The sequence below is a fragment of the Hippoglossus hippoglossus genome, chromosome 10 (genome assembly GCF_009819705.1).
Source record: "Hippoglossus hippoglossus isolate fHipHip1 chromosome 10, fHipHip1.pri, whole genome shotgun sequence".
Lineage (NCBI taxonomy): Eukaryota > Metazoa > Chordata > Actinopteri > Pleuronectiformes > Pleuronectidae > Hippoglossus > Hippoglossus hippoglossus.
The window spans coordinates 6,738,567-6,753,306 of record NC_047160.1 but is presented as its reverse complement, the minus strand read 5'-3'; the positions used below and the strand labels follow the sequence as shown (position 1 = coordinate 6,753,306).

The window sequence follows — 14,740 nt, the reverse complement described above, 5'->3', positions numbered from 1 at the left end:
AATAAAGAATAATATTTTAGAAAAAGTCATATTACAGGAAAACAAAGATGAACATTTATGAAAATAAAGCCAAAATCTTGTCTATTCTGCAGATAGAACCACACTGCAAGGCTATCATTGGTGATAAATAAATCATCTTCTTTTTCTTAGAAAACTTGTTTTCTTAGAAAACTTGTTTCTTGTAATATTATGAATTTCATCTCTATGACAAATTTATTCTCAAAATATTATAACTTTTTTCTACATAAATCACAATTTCATTCTCGTAATATTGTCCTCTAAATCTCTACTACACAATTGCCTCAAGAAGCTATGAACTGTTTATTTGTACCTGGGTTAAGGCACCAGATACATACACAATCTAAAACTAGCTAATTTTTAAATAATGTGACTACAAGACCAATGGCCTGTCCCAATTCACCCCATAGCCCTACTACTTGGCTCTACCCCTTTGTTTTGCATGTGGCCGTGAAGGGGTAGTGTTGTTCCATTTTTCTATGTGATGTAGGGGAAGTGGCCATCTAGCGCTTCAAACACCCTTTCAAGGTAAACGGAAATTCCTGAATGCTTTACGAACAGACGAAGCAGGTCAACATGGCGACCACTGTGGCTCCGTTTGGAGGGGAACACTCCCAGCTAAGGGCACTTCATAGGGAATTGGGACAGGGTCTAAGAACATGGGTAACCATTTTTTTTGGAAAGTTGGAATAGGTGAATAACACATTGCACAACTGGAATGCTTTCATAAGGATGAAGACAGGAAGCAAAGGAAAAGACACATAGATTGAGTCTTTCTTCTAAATTCACTCTCAGAATGAAAGCAAGAAAGGATATTTCCCAATTAGTCATTTGTCTCTACCTTTCAGAACTCATTGTGTAAGATTTACCTGGGAGAGGAAGGGCTTTGGAGGGGTGGGAAGAGTGCCTTCTCGAAGAAGATGAAGAGGATGAAGAAGACGATGAGGAAGAACAAGGGCTTGAATCCCCTTTTAGACCTAGTTCATCTTTTAGTGAGCTGAACAGTTCTTCATGTCTTTGCATTTGTTGTTCCTCTAATAAAGATATTTTTCCTCTGCCACCGGTGGATCCTGTAGCCTGCCCCTGACCACTCTGTCCTAACCCCAAAACAAGGCCTGCTCCTTGGGAACTCTGTCCGTGGCCTCCCCTAGACCAGTCCATGGAGTTTCGGGACTTCTTTGAATTCTGATGTGGATTTGTTGATGTGCTTGATGATGACGTGGTCGTAGCAGGAGGTTGCATGGAGGTTGAAGATGAGGAAGTTGCGTTCACCATCCTTTTATCCCCACCAGCCTCTACTCCTCCTCCACCACCACCTACCCCTCCTCTTAACGTTTCACTGAAAAGCTGAGAGTCCATGGTGGGTCTTTCTGTGGCTGAAGTGGTCGGAGTTTGCAGGTTGTTGTTCACACTGCTGCCTTTGGGGATACCCACCAAGTGGCTCTGGTTGGAATGGCTGGTTAACAGGTCTTTCATTTCTTCGTAGGAGCCCAGCGTGTTCTGGACGCGGCTGGCCAATGCATCACCTTTATTAGTCTGAGAGAATAAAGGGGAGAACAAAAAGACACAAGTGTTAGAAAGAGAACTGACTATTAATTAAGCCTTCCATTTGACCATTTTTCCACACTGAATGAAAAGCCCTCTTTATTCATCCGGAGAGAAACTGTGAGAGACGGATAGGGTGACCACTGACCAGACATCAGGACGAGATGATTAATTAAACACATGCCACCCTTAAGAGGGTCCGGTCCAGGCTGGAGCAGTAAAATTAATGGAGCAGGAATCATTATTAGCCTGACCCCAGATTCTCAAGCAATCACTGCTTGGAGGACAGTGAGGGCCTCACTGATGTATGGCGGCGTAACACCTTCCGCCTCTACTTAGTAATGCTGAAATGTTCCTCAGAATAGCTCACGAGTATCTTCTGTATTAGTCGGTGACAGCTGCTTTAATGATGAAACTATATGATTTGATCATTTGGCATTTTTGAAAGGACAAGGTCAATCAGCAGAGGTTTCAGCCGTTCTCTATCTGGATCCAGATTCTTGCAAAAAGCCATGAAAGAACAGGAAAAAAGTGAATAAAACGATTTTTATCCCATTATCTGACATTTCCTTTATACGCATGCAAAAAATTGCGTTGCACCTATTAGTCATGAGGAAGTGTGAATTGTGTAGCCTATATTTTAATTGTGACATTTCATGATGAATTATGAACAAACGATGAACACTGGAAACCCCAAGAAGCTCTCTTCCTTCATCTTCATTGATTTCCTACTCTGAAATGAAAATGGAAAATTAAAAAAGGGGCTTTTAAATAAAAATCGCTTTGCACTCAGTTTGAAATAAGGGTATCAAACCAAAATAAAATTCATAGAAAGAAAAAGGCTGGAAATTCTCTGTTTCAATAAGACATGAAGCCCTTCAACAGCATTAACATAGGCTACGACAATGACAGTTCAGTTAGCTTATCAACAGTGGTCTACCAACAATACCCAAGTTAATACCCCAATTATAAAATGATCGCACCTCCTCTGTTAAACTTGTCTGTAACTGAGGCAGCAGATCCCGTGGCTAAATGAATAGTTAAAGCAATACGGCACTTAGATCTACAACAGCATACATCAGACTCTACAGTCGATAAAAGTTGATAATTGTTAGTTGTTGGCTTGAAATACCATAGAAACGTTTTCTTTACACAAACAGAAGTGTAGGTGTGGCAATGCAGACTGCTACTTATAAGAGCAGCAAACAATAATTATCTTGTTAGGTGGAAAATATTACTGGTCACAAGAGTTAGAGTAGAGATATTAATTTTGTCATTGTGTCTCAGTTCTTGCTTTGCTGTAATCGGGAAAACAGAATTAGGGTCTAAAGTTCTATTTAGAACTACAAATAGCAAACAGGCTAACAAAGGTAATATTGCAGTTTAGCATGTAGTAATGGAGACTGGATTTTATGTGTTTCTGTTCAGAATCTCTGTTTCTGTTCAGAATGTTGTTACAAACATCGATAGCTAAAAAAGTATTTTTTTTGTCTTAAAAGTACACTGATCTTTATTTTACATTTCTAAAGTGGATTGTTCAATAGATTAAACAGACTTTCTTGACCATAACGGCAAAGTAGTTGACAGCAGGCAGTCCGCTAATGTGCTAATGTGAAGTGAAAGTGTCAAATACAGCGACATTAGGTTTAGAGGTTGAAACGTAAGGAGTGAGTAAGAACCTTGGTCTAATTTTCTAGACAGAGGGAAATTGCCTGTATTTGGAGAGGTTAATGAATTCATGAATAATGAATGTATGTTCATAGAGAGTAGGGGAGTTTTATGTAATAATGATGAATAATCCCAACACCGACTGTAGCAGAACTTGACACCAATCATGCAGATGTATGTGAGGCTGTCAGGGTGGACTACATTCATTTCCACTGTAATCAGAGAAGGGGGAAAACATCCTGTACACTTGTAGAATGAAATTGATCAATGTATCCTTTATTCTTGAGTCGGATCTTGTGTCTGGATGTCCATGTGAGTTTCTGTCAATCACTTAAACATACTCTAGTAACAGGCAAAGATCTATGGAGATGTTTCATTGCTGAGGAGGGAATTCTGTCACTTGTTTTGGTTTCAATAAAAGTTACACAATCTTAGGGAAAACAATAAGGAGCTGTTCAGCTGATTGACCATTTTTTTATCATCTTAGTTTAGCATAAATTAGCATGCTAACATAATCAGCAATAAACACTAAATACAGCTGAGGCAGATGGGAATATCAGTTTTAGTTATTTGGCATTGACTTTATATAAAGATTGACAATGTGTCTCCACCTTCTCCTCCCACTATCCAGAAATGAAGCCAAAAGTGCTTTGGCTTTACTTTTAAGAAGCCGTCATGTCGTCCATCTTTATTTACAGTCTATGATGATTGGTCATAAATCAAAGTAATGGACAAATTTAAATTTGGTCTAATGATGGCGCTATAAGAAAAGTGAAGGGATTGCTGAAGTGACAGAGTGATCCCTCCTGTACACACCAGGATTTTCTGCACCAGATTTCACAGCAATCCATCAAACAGATAATAAACATTCAGTCTGAACAACAGTGTTGGACCGACAGACCTATTAATGAACAACATGGATCCACATCCTAGAGCAATATTAGTTTATATATTTCTTGTTTATTTGATAATCAACATAGTTGCTGGAAATGATAAATAGGCTTATTGTGTCAGCACAACAGCCCCACTATCATTGGACTGGAATTCCTTGGGGACCTTGTGTGATTTAAGGGATCTAAGTCCCCACGTATACGTTACATTCAGCGCATTGGTGCAGGATAATGTCAAGTTGTGTTTCACTCAAATTTATGGACCAAATACCCAGGATTATCTAGTGGCTGAGACATAACTTCAGCTTTATCTCTCAAGCGCAGTTTTTAACAACCTGCAAAATCGATAACCAGATGAGACTCCTAAATTTGCCACCTAATGTGCTGTTAGAACGGTTACTAATAATTCCCACTGCAACCTGCACACTTCCCAGCCTGGAGGAGGAAGAAAATAAGCCTGGAGAGACATATTTGATGAAATACGTAATTTGTTTTAGACTTTTTCTTGCCATGGTGGATTTGCACAGGACTAAGAACACAGACAGAACATCTCTGCCATGATTACAAATCACAGGCTGACCTGGGTTTAAAAGGACAAACCATCATGGTTGTGAAACATCAACTCTATGTGACTGGAAGCAACATCCATCTTTTCTACCATGTGTGTCCTCACTTGACAGTATCCTTCAGTACGGCTGAAAACCATGAAAATAACATAAAATTAAACAGTGCAAAGAATCAAGACTTGTTTACAAAAGATTCATACAAGAAAGAAGGGAACTGCATTCAAATAATCTTAACAGATGTAATTTCTGTGTGTACACACACACACACACACTCACACTCACTACACACCATGGCAAGCCAAAGTTAGCTGTGAATAAATTAGCCCATCTCTTCTCCATCTCAGGCTCATGAATAAAAGATCTGGTGGCTGAAGAGGAACAGAAAACACATTTACAGAGAGGCAAAATGGAAAACAGAGGAGAGGATGAATACCTATGTGTGCGTGTGTGTGTGTGTGTGTGTGTGTGTGTGTGTGTGTGTGTGTGTATGTGTGCGTGTGTGTGTGTGTTTGTGTGCGTGTGTGTGTGTGTGTGTGAATAGATCATACCCAAATAGCAGCTAACAGCATAACGCTCTTTAACAGGATTAGAAGAGGGATTAGCTAATAGCTGACAGAGAAAATGAACACTGTAGAGGGAGACAGAAAGACAGACTTAGAGTGACAGACACATGATAGATACAGTACACAGGTACAGGGAGAGAGAGAACAGAGGCTAATGGAAGAAAAAAATGTAAAAAAATAAAGAGTAAGAACAGCATGAACGCTTAAAGTTCTGTAAATCCTATAATGAGAGAGGGCTGATATAGATCTGTAAGGTTCACTCAGCACTTAGACACAGGGGAAGTGTGGAAAGGGTGTATAGGCCTTGCTAATTCCACCGCATTGTATGAAGCACAGTGACACCTTAAGAAAAAATATGAAAGTGCTACTGTGGCAAATAAATCAGCAGTAGAAAGTAGCGATGTGTGCTAGAGCCGTTTTTCAAGTTTAGCAGAAGCGTGAGATAAACTCCATGGAGGCAGAACATTAGCTGCGAAGAAACAAAGAGCTGAAATATATAACAACTCAACATGTTATCCCCTGTGAATGATGCAGTCACTTACAGAATATTTCACTGCTTTATGTTTTCTTCTGACTTATTTTTACCTTCAATTATAGTTCCCCTGTTAAGTTAATGGGTGTAATTAATAAGAGATGTATAAATCCTGTGCACAGCGGCATGCTACTCAAATGACAGCATGATGTATGAATGAGTGCAGCACACATGGGACGTACATTAATACTGGACAATTGTGTACCTTGCCATTTATTTTCAATTTGTGCAAATGCTGGCACCAGATACATAGAAGTTGAACATTTACAGATATGTCTAATGTTGATTAAAGCGTTTTAATGTCCAACAAAACTCAGCTTCAAGATGCTGCAGTTTTTTGTCTTTATTATTCATGAATATCATTATTATTATTATTATTATTATTTGTATTTATTTATTTTTTGCAACAACTGTCAGAGGTGAGGTCTGTCTTGAATTATTCATGAATGTTACTTCACTGCTAACTTAACACAACTCTAACTGTGTACGATGACATGAGCTTACACTATAAATTTAGTAGAGCCTCATTTCCACATAGCTTTTTGTCTGTGTGAGTCAACCGGAGGTGTTTTCATTCCGATGACCTACGTGATCTCTGCTCCGCGCTCCAGTATTTTTCGGAATATTTTTTACTTTGGATGTGGATTTCAAACAGAGCATATGCACTTTGTGCCACAGGAAGTTAGCATAAAAATAATTAGCTAAGAGTCTAATTAAATTCAGTTGTATTTATAGTCAAACTGTGTAATTGTATAACTTGTATAACAGGTGTAAATGCACCTGTTCAGGCAGTTTAACACATCGTGACTTTCTATAATGTCATTTTGTTAAAATAAATAAATAACTCTTCAAAAAAATGTGTAGGAAATCATTAATACATCCTTATACATGTATTTATTTGAATATTAATAGATATATTAATATAATTGGCGTAAATTATGTGCTTTTTTTCAGCAATATTCTAGCAGCAGTTTTGTCCCAATTTTGCTCCAGGTTAATATTCCACGAAACTGGGCAATGACAAACCGACAAAATTAGCTCCAATGGCTGCAGTGACGTTGCAATCCATCCATAAAGGCAATGCATTTTCATGTATTGGACCCTAGGGGGTGTAGTCTGTATGTGAAATGGAATTATTGACATAAAACTGCGAGGAAAAGAGGCGTAACTGCCGTAAGTAAGTAACTCTTTATAAGACTCTTGGGGGTGTAACTGCACACTAAAACCTTTGCAGGCATTTATGGTTTTTATGTACTTTCTTAACACTGATATTTTGTTACAGGATAAAAAATGTAATCTTCAATCCGAAACCTGAATTCATAATCCTCTCAAACATCATTTAAATATCAACAGAGATGTCTGAAATATCATCCTAAACACAGTCCAGCCAACATTCCTCCATGCCAGCTCCTCTCTCTCTCTTACACACACACACACACACACACACACACACACACACACACACACACACACACACACACACACACACACACAAATCTAGACCTCACCTCAGCACCCTTAATTAGTTAGAAACAATTATCTGGAGTATGGAGGCACACAGGATTAGATTCATTATCAGAACAACCTCTCATGTGCTGCCACGGCCCCCTGAACCTCGAGCAGTGTCTTAGTGAGAAGCCGTCGTGTCCTCTGCCTTCAGACACAGCAGCAGTTAAACACATTCTGCCAAGATCCAAAGCCAGCCTGTCCCAAGGTCGATACACTTGGCGGCATAACCAAGTGTTGAAGTGCCTGGCGGTAGCAAATGAGAGTTAACAAACCAAAATCAATTTTATACACAGGGGCCGTGGACTTTATGCATGGCTAGTTCACGTTCAGCTAAAGCAGAAACAAAGTGATGGCATCTCAAGTGCCTCAGATCCGAACGGAGCAGGACCTGATGCTGGAGGATGTTACAGTGTTGGTCTCAGAGGGAGAACATGAGGGAAGAAAAGGATATCGAGAGGCTATAATGATCCATAAGCCATCATCAGCATTATCAGCCACAAAAACAGCCTTCAAGTGAATATAACACAGAAATGTTTGTTGGCTGGCAATAACAGTCCTTTTAAATTGATTGCTTTCATGAGGCTAAATAGTTTCATATGAGCCTAAATCACAAAGTGAGGCTGAGTTAGAGGAGAGCGGTCCATCCTCCCTGATTAAGATGTTGTAAATTCACTCCATTTGCCCAAATGGAACTGTGGCGCCAGGTACGTAACTATGTCTACTTCTCCCCCTGCTGAGATCAATCAAAACGTCACAGTAAAATATAAAGCTGTCTCCTGAGCAGCAATGTGTGTGGAGAAAGCAGCACTAAACAACAGCTTGTGTAAAGAATCAGTGTAAAGAACCACAGCATGGCCGGGTTGTAATAAGGCCTGCGTTTTCTGCAGCTTCTGTTAGCTTGTGTTTCAGTCCTTCAATTTAAACAGAGAAATGGTTACCTTTTACTTTGCAGTTAAAGCGTGAGACGATAATAACACTGTTACATACCAAGTTGGAGCTCGGAGTTAGGATGACAGCAAAGGAAGACTGCTAAGCATGGCTTCCAAAAAGCTACCTTATATAACCATTTGGACATGAAATAGCAGGTAAACATGTAACACAACGTGTTAAAGCCAATTCATGCTTTTGTGTCGAAGCTACGCCCTAGCCTACGCGTAGACGTATACCTTACGTCGTACTCTGAAGTGCAACTCCACAAAAATGTAACTATAGCGCAGACCGCAAGAGCTGCATGTGATTGGTTTGCTTGGTAGCATCACATCGCAGACGAACAGGGACAACGTCTTTCTTTTCTCTGTTTTCTTTGAGAAAAAAATCATTTTTCTCTGATCAGCTCCAACTCCAACACGATCCGCTTAGTAAAACCACCATTGTTCTGAAGTAAACCGAGACGCCAGAGAATTCGTAAATAAGCGGACCAGAAACAGGAAGACACTCAACACCAGCATATAGAAACTCTATCGCCACTAGCATTTTGCTAGTGTGATGCAGTGCAACTCACACACACCTACACACAACTAAAAGTACTCTATCCCGTTCTTAGGCTAAGTGCGTACCTACAGCGTAGCTTCGACGCAGAAGCATGAATCAGCCTTAAGTCATCACATTAACTAAGTCCATGTACCTAAACACAACAGAACCTCCATTAATATGATTATTAGATCTGTACAAAACCAGAAGGGTTCAAATGACTCTGGTTTTAGGTGGAGTTACATGCTGTAGCTATGTCATGACTAATGGCCTCCAACTCATACAATAACACAGGAGTGCTATTAATCTCCTCATCTAACTCTTGGAAAGAACTATTAAATAACTTGTATCACATTATTAAACCTTAATTATTAAACATTAATCAACTTACTTTATAAGGTTCTCCAAACAGGTTGAATCCAGTTGAGAAGAGGTCCTCATCCTGTTGGACCTCCTGATTCCTCCTCTCCCACTCTCTCCTCTTCAGGGCGCTGCGCTCTGACTCCAGATGACTGGAAACACAAAGGAAAAAAAGCTTGTTAGCATCTCCCACTGCGGCCAACACACGGCCTGGCACCAAAGAAACCCACTGGTTTTTAATGAGTATTGCTAACGAGTCGTTTTTGGAACCGAAAAGAGCGTTTTGCTCTTTTCCCGCAGTGTGATTAGAGTGGGTCACGTAGCTTGTACAGGAAAATAACAGGGTAAATACTGCCACTGCATCGTGTGAAAATGACTGAAATTGCACATACAGAAAGAGAAAGGAGGAAAAGAGTAGAAAAAACTGAATCCTTTAGGCAGTTTCAAAATACCAGAAACAATTGTTTTATCCAACAAGATTTTGACAGAGGGATGAATGGTAAGATATATACATATAATTATTAATGAAGCTGAAAGGTTTGTTTAGACTTCTTCTTTGACAGGCTACTTAACAAACCTGGCTTTCTGATATGTCACTAAATATTATTTCCGTCACTACCTGACCTCGAACACTGGCTGTCCTCACTGAAATAATAATCCTACTCATATTTAACGTGCAAACACAAAGAAAACATGGAAAGCGTTGTGTCTCTTTGAATTAACTCAGCTGTGGGTTTAGTTATTTTTCTCAGGTCCTTTGAATTAATCCCAGTAGTCTGTAAATTTGAGCTGCAAGATTATCAAACTACAATAAATTATTTTGTCATGCTGCTACTGTGTGTCATCAGATCGTCCTAAAACTTCTGCTTTCAGTAGGAAAAATCATTAAGAATAGTAGACAGATTGTTTCATTCATCATTAACTTTATTATTTGCTACAGAAAAAAAAGAAATCCCTCTCCACATACTAGGTTCTTAGTCCTGCTGTTAAGCATGGCACTGAAACTGTGAAGCGCTTAGCTTAGCTCTGTGTATGGATTGTTCACAGGACAAAACAACCTGTCTGGTTCTTGTCTGGTTCTTTCCAAATTGAACGTATATCGCACATAAATCATCTTTAAATCACAATCCATTTTAGCCACAAGTAAGTAGTGTGTTTTAGAGGTGCTAGTAGACTGTGTCCAAAATCCACAACTCATTCACTACCCCCTACTCACAATGTAGAGATTTCTTATGTAGAGAGCTCATCAGCAAAAGAATAAAACACTCAATCAACACTTAATCAAGTACTTCATTTTATGAGTACTTGATTAAGAGTAAAAAAAGTATCTCATAAAGAACTACTCAAGTTGTGAGTAACTTCATTAGGATGTCTTGCGTTCAAACAGGATATTAAGCCGTTATAACAATGTAAAGTGCACATTGATTGGAATTAATTAAGTGGCATGTTCAAAAACTAGGCAAATGCCAAAATACATTGCTTTCAAACATCAAGAAAAAACCTTCACTGAATCCTCATAGGAAAGGCTTGGATGCAGCCTGCATTGTGTTTGCACACGCAATCAGTTTCCAAAACAAACTGAAATTTAACCTAAAAATGTTTAATCTAATTAACGCAAGATAGGAAGATGCAGACATTCAAAAATAAAAATAATATTCCAATAAATTAAACTAAAAAAGTTCTATGCCATTTACATTTTCCAAACTATAAAAAAAAGCAATCACCGGAGGAGAGGTTTAGAGGCAGTCATTCAAAAACAACGTATCCCACTAAATAAAATATGTAACATAATTTAGGGCATGGAATATTTACTAGCCTATCAGAAATAGACACTTTGCTCCGCTTTTCCACGTTTCGTCCATCTTTTGAATCGAGGTCTCGCCTATTTCCTCTGCGTACCGCGCGGTTCACAGCAGAGTAAACTGTGACCACATTTTTAATGTTCAACTCTTGAATATGTCGCAAATATTTATGTTTGCAACACTTCCTGTGCCCCTTTCAAAGTAAAAGCACTACAGCATTTCTGCAGTTTTTACAAGATTTTAGTGTTATCTCAGAACCGGAAGATTCATGGTCTCATAGCGTAGTTTCCTGGCAATTAGTTGCATATATTACTGTACTTATATTCAAGGAAATGCACTGATCATACTAGAAACCTCACATTACAGCTCCGCTGCAGACAAGCAGCACAACACGCTGCCTGTGTGAACAACCGTGACACACAGCAGATTCACAGAGCAGCTGTTACGGTCATGCAGCCAGTGTGGCCCTGGCATCACATGTGGGAAATTGCTGTGTCCCCTAAGCTGGGTGTAAAATTGTATAAATCATTGACATGGAAAAGTAGCGAGATGTTTGTGGCCCAATGTTACAGAGTAGAAGTAAAAAGTATTCTGCAAAACAACTGCTTTCAGAAGTACAATTTATTGAAATAACTACTCAAGTACATGTAACGGAGTAAATGTAACACATTACAACCCACCTCTGACTATTCATGATGCATTGTGGGAAACAATGAGAATTTCACTACTATTTCACTGACATTCTGACAGCCCTACAAAATGGCGGACTCACTATAAAGTGGACTATAGTGATAAGTGAGTGATTTCAGATACATCAATAGTTTGGACCGAATATCGATTTATGCTAAGATAAGCTAATATATAGCCTCCAAGCCACAGTCTATGCTACCAGCTCTATCTCTGTATTTATTACATTATTACTTTTACATTTTTCATTTAGCTGACGCTTTTATCCAAAGCGACTTACAATAAGTGCATTCAACCATGAGGGTACAAACCCAGAACAACAACAATCAAGAAAGTACAATTTCTTCAAAAAAGCAAAACTACAAAGTGCTATAAGTAAGTGCCATTTAGGTGCTACTAAATTGTTAGTTTAAAAATGTTATTCAATGTTATAGTCGGAAGAGGTGTGTTTTTAGTTTGCGGCGGAAGATGTGTAAACTTTCTGATGTCCGGATGTCCATGGGGAGCTCATTCCACCATTTAGGAGCCAGGACAGCAAACAGTCGGGATTTTGATGAGTGTTTAGCCCGCAGTGAGGGAGCAACAAGCCGATTGGCCGAAGCAGAGCGGAGTGAACGGGCTGGGGTGTAACGTTTGACCATGTCCTGGATGTAGACTGGACCCGATCCGTTCGCAGCACGGTACGCAAGTACTAATGTTTTGAAACGGATGCGGGCAGCCACTGGTAACCAGTGAAGGGAGCGGAGGAGCGGAGTAGTGTGAGTGAATTTAGGAAGGTTAAAAACCAGTCGAGCTGCTGCATTCTGAATGAGCTGCAGAGGTCGGATGGCAGCAGCAGGTAGACCTGCCAGGAGGGAGTTACAATAGTCTACGTGTGAGATGACCAGGGCCTGGACCAGAACCTGCACCGCCTTCTGAGTATTTAATAGTCTGAAACTAAGTGGATGGATATATATATCTTTATGTGCCTGCACGCAGCCTTAGATCCTCAGGTGGCTGTTCAAAAGTCTAGGTTGAAGACTAAAGGTGACCGTGTTTTTGCCATCAGGACCCCTCGGCTTTGGAACGCCTACCTGAGGAGATAAGGCTCGCAGAGTCAGTGACTTCTTTTAAATCACTTCAAAACCCATTTTTATAGACTATGCTTTCATGTGATGTTGTGTTTTTATTGTTTTCTTTTCACCTTTTCTTTTACTTCATTTATTTGTGTTGTCATATTACTGCTTTTATGTGTTCAAGTATTTCTTTTCTTTTCTTGCTTTGTTGTCAAACCACTTTGTAAACACCATTTTTAAAATGTGCTATATAAATAAAGTCTAATTATTTATATTATATTATATATATAAAGACTATGTATATACTGTATATTAAAAAATGTTGAACTACATGTACCCACAAGGGTTTCCAGAAATAACATATGCTATATTTGTGACACATTTGGAACAACACAGTTAAAACATCTCAACCAATAAATAATAAAATAAAATAAAATTAATCATATAAAGACTGATACATTTAAATTAAGTCTTTGATGGAAACCAGAACACAAAAAATCTACCAAAGCACAAGACATAAATTGTGTTTTACAACTACAACATTAGCCAGAGCTCAAAAAGGCAACCTTTTACAGTTTTTCTATTTATAGTAGGGCTAATATGATGTAACATATGCCATTAGCTGGGTACTTTCATTCATGAGTGCATTCATTTTTAACGTAGGTGAGCCCACTGGGAATTGAACTCCTTATCCAGGCAGTGTTTATGACATGCTGTACCCACTGAAGCAAACCACTCTGTAAAGGCCAGATGCATTTAGAGCCAGTTTCAGTTGAAACCTCACTGTGTGTCCTGTCAGTGTTGTTGGATGATTCACAATTTGCTTTAAATCTTCTAACATTTCTACACTCCTGTTTTGAACTATTGTCTATTGATTGAATCTACCATTTGATTCATGATTGGTTCCTGTGGCCTATATTGGAGACAGCAGACAGTAAATTATGATAGGAATGGCTGGAAGCAATGGAATGGTCTGTCCAAGTTTTTGGATCATGTCCCTTACATAAACATGTATTTTTAGCAAAACCCCTTTAACAGAACGGTTACAATTCATCCTCCTCTCCTAAATGTCACTTCACTGGCCTCCACAGAGAAATCTAAAAGCTGGAAGCCAAACTTGAATATCCAAAGTACAAAGTAATATTTATGAGTGTGTGTGAATACTGGTTATGCATGAGGCTGTGGCCTGCTGACCCAGGAAAGGGCATCCTGTTTTATCACATCCACTGTCGAGAGATGAGACAGGCTGGGTAATTAGCGATCAACACAATTAAAACAGACTTTCTCTTTTTCTCTACCAGACCTCGCTTTCAACATTTAATCCATCAGCAATATGTGAGTGGGAGGGAGAGAGAGCGGAGAGGCAGTAAGAGAAAAGAGGAAAGAAATCACGGAGGCCCATGGGAGAAAAAAAAGACCCAGTTTCAGGGCAACAGACTCTTTCTTTAAAAGGAAAGAAAAATAACAGAATGATGAAAGACAGAGTGGCGGGATGGGGAGAGGAAGGTGGAATAGGAGGAAAGCAGGAGCAAAAAACAAGAGAGCAGAGGGAATATACCAGACAAAATGACTGACAGGTTTGGTGCGTCTGTGTGTATGTGTGTGTGTGTGTGTGTGTGTGTGTGTGTGCGTGTGTGCGTGTGTGCGTGTGTGTGTGTGCGTGTGTGCGTGTTAGCGTGTGTATAGCAGTATACATAGATGTGATCATTGTGTGTGCTGGGACTGCTGCTTGACATGTGCATTGTCTGTCAGTGCAGGAAGATAACTGACAGAGCTGTCACTATGACAAACACACACACATACAGTACGTATACACACGCGCACAGTGCTACAGTCCCATGTGAGAGATCACTGTCTCTGTCTCTGTGTGTCACACACTACATTCACACAAAGGGAATCAGGTCAGACAAGGTAATTAACACATCCAGGATGTATTTCCCACCATGTGGCAGGGACACAGTACAAAACTACCTGTCACACGCTGGATAACCTGTCCTTTTACCCTCCACTGAACGCCTTCTTTTTTTTTTTTTACAGGCGTCAGAACCACAGTGCCACGGTCAGACAGGTCAGTC

At 39.5% G+C, this 14,740-nt stretch overlaps 1 protein-coding gene across 4 annotated transcripts in view; it reads right to left on the bottom strand.

Moving 5' to 3' along the window:
• The window catches only part of aff2 (AF4/FMR2 family, member 2), a 150,429-nt gene that overhangs the window by 94,585 nt on the left and 41,104 nt on the right, over positions 1-14,740 (bottom strand). For all 4 annotated transcript variants that reach the window (XM_034598016.1, XM_034598018.1, XM_034598017.1 and 1 more), the window contains exons 2-3: positions 9,153-9,273; positions 888-1,554 (exon numbers count right to left, since the gene is read on the bottom strand). In XM_034598016.1, the coding sequence (XP_034453907.1) occupies positions 888-1,554; positions 9,153-9,273 (788 nt within the window). The remainder of the gene's footprint in view (positions 1-887; positions 1,555-9,152; positions 9,274-14,740) is intronic.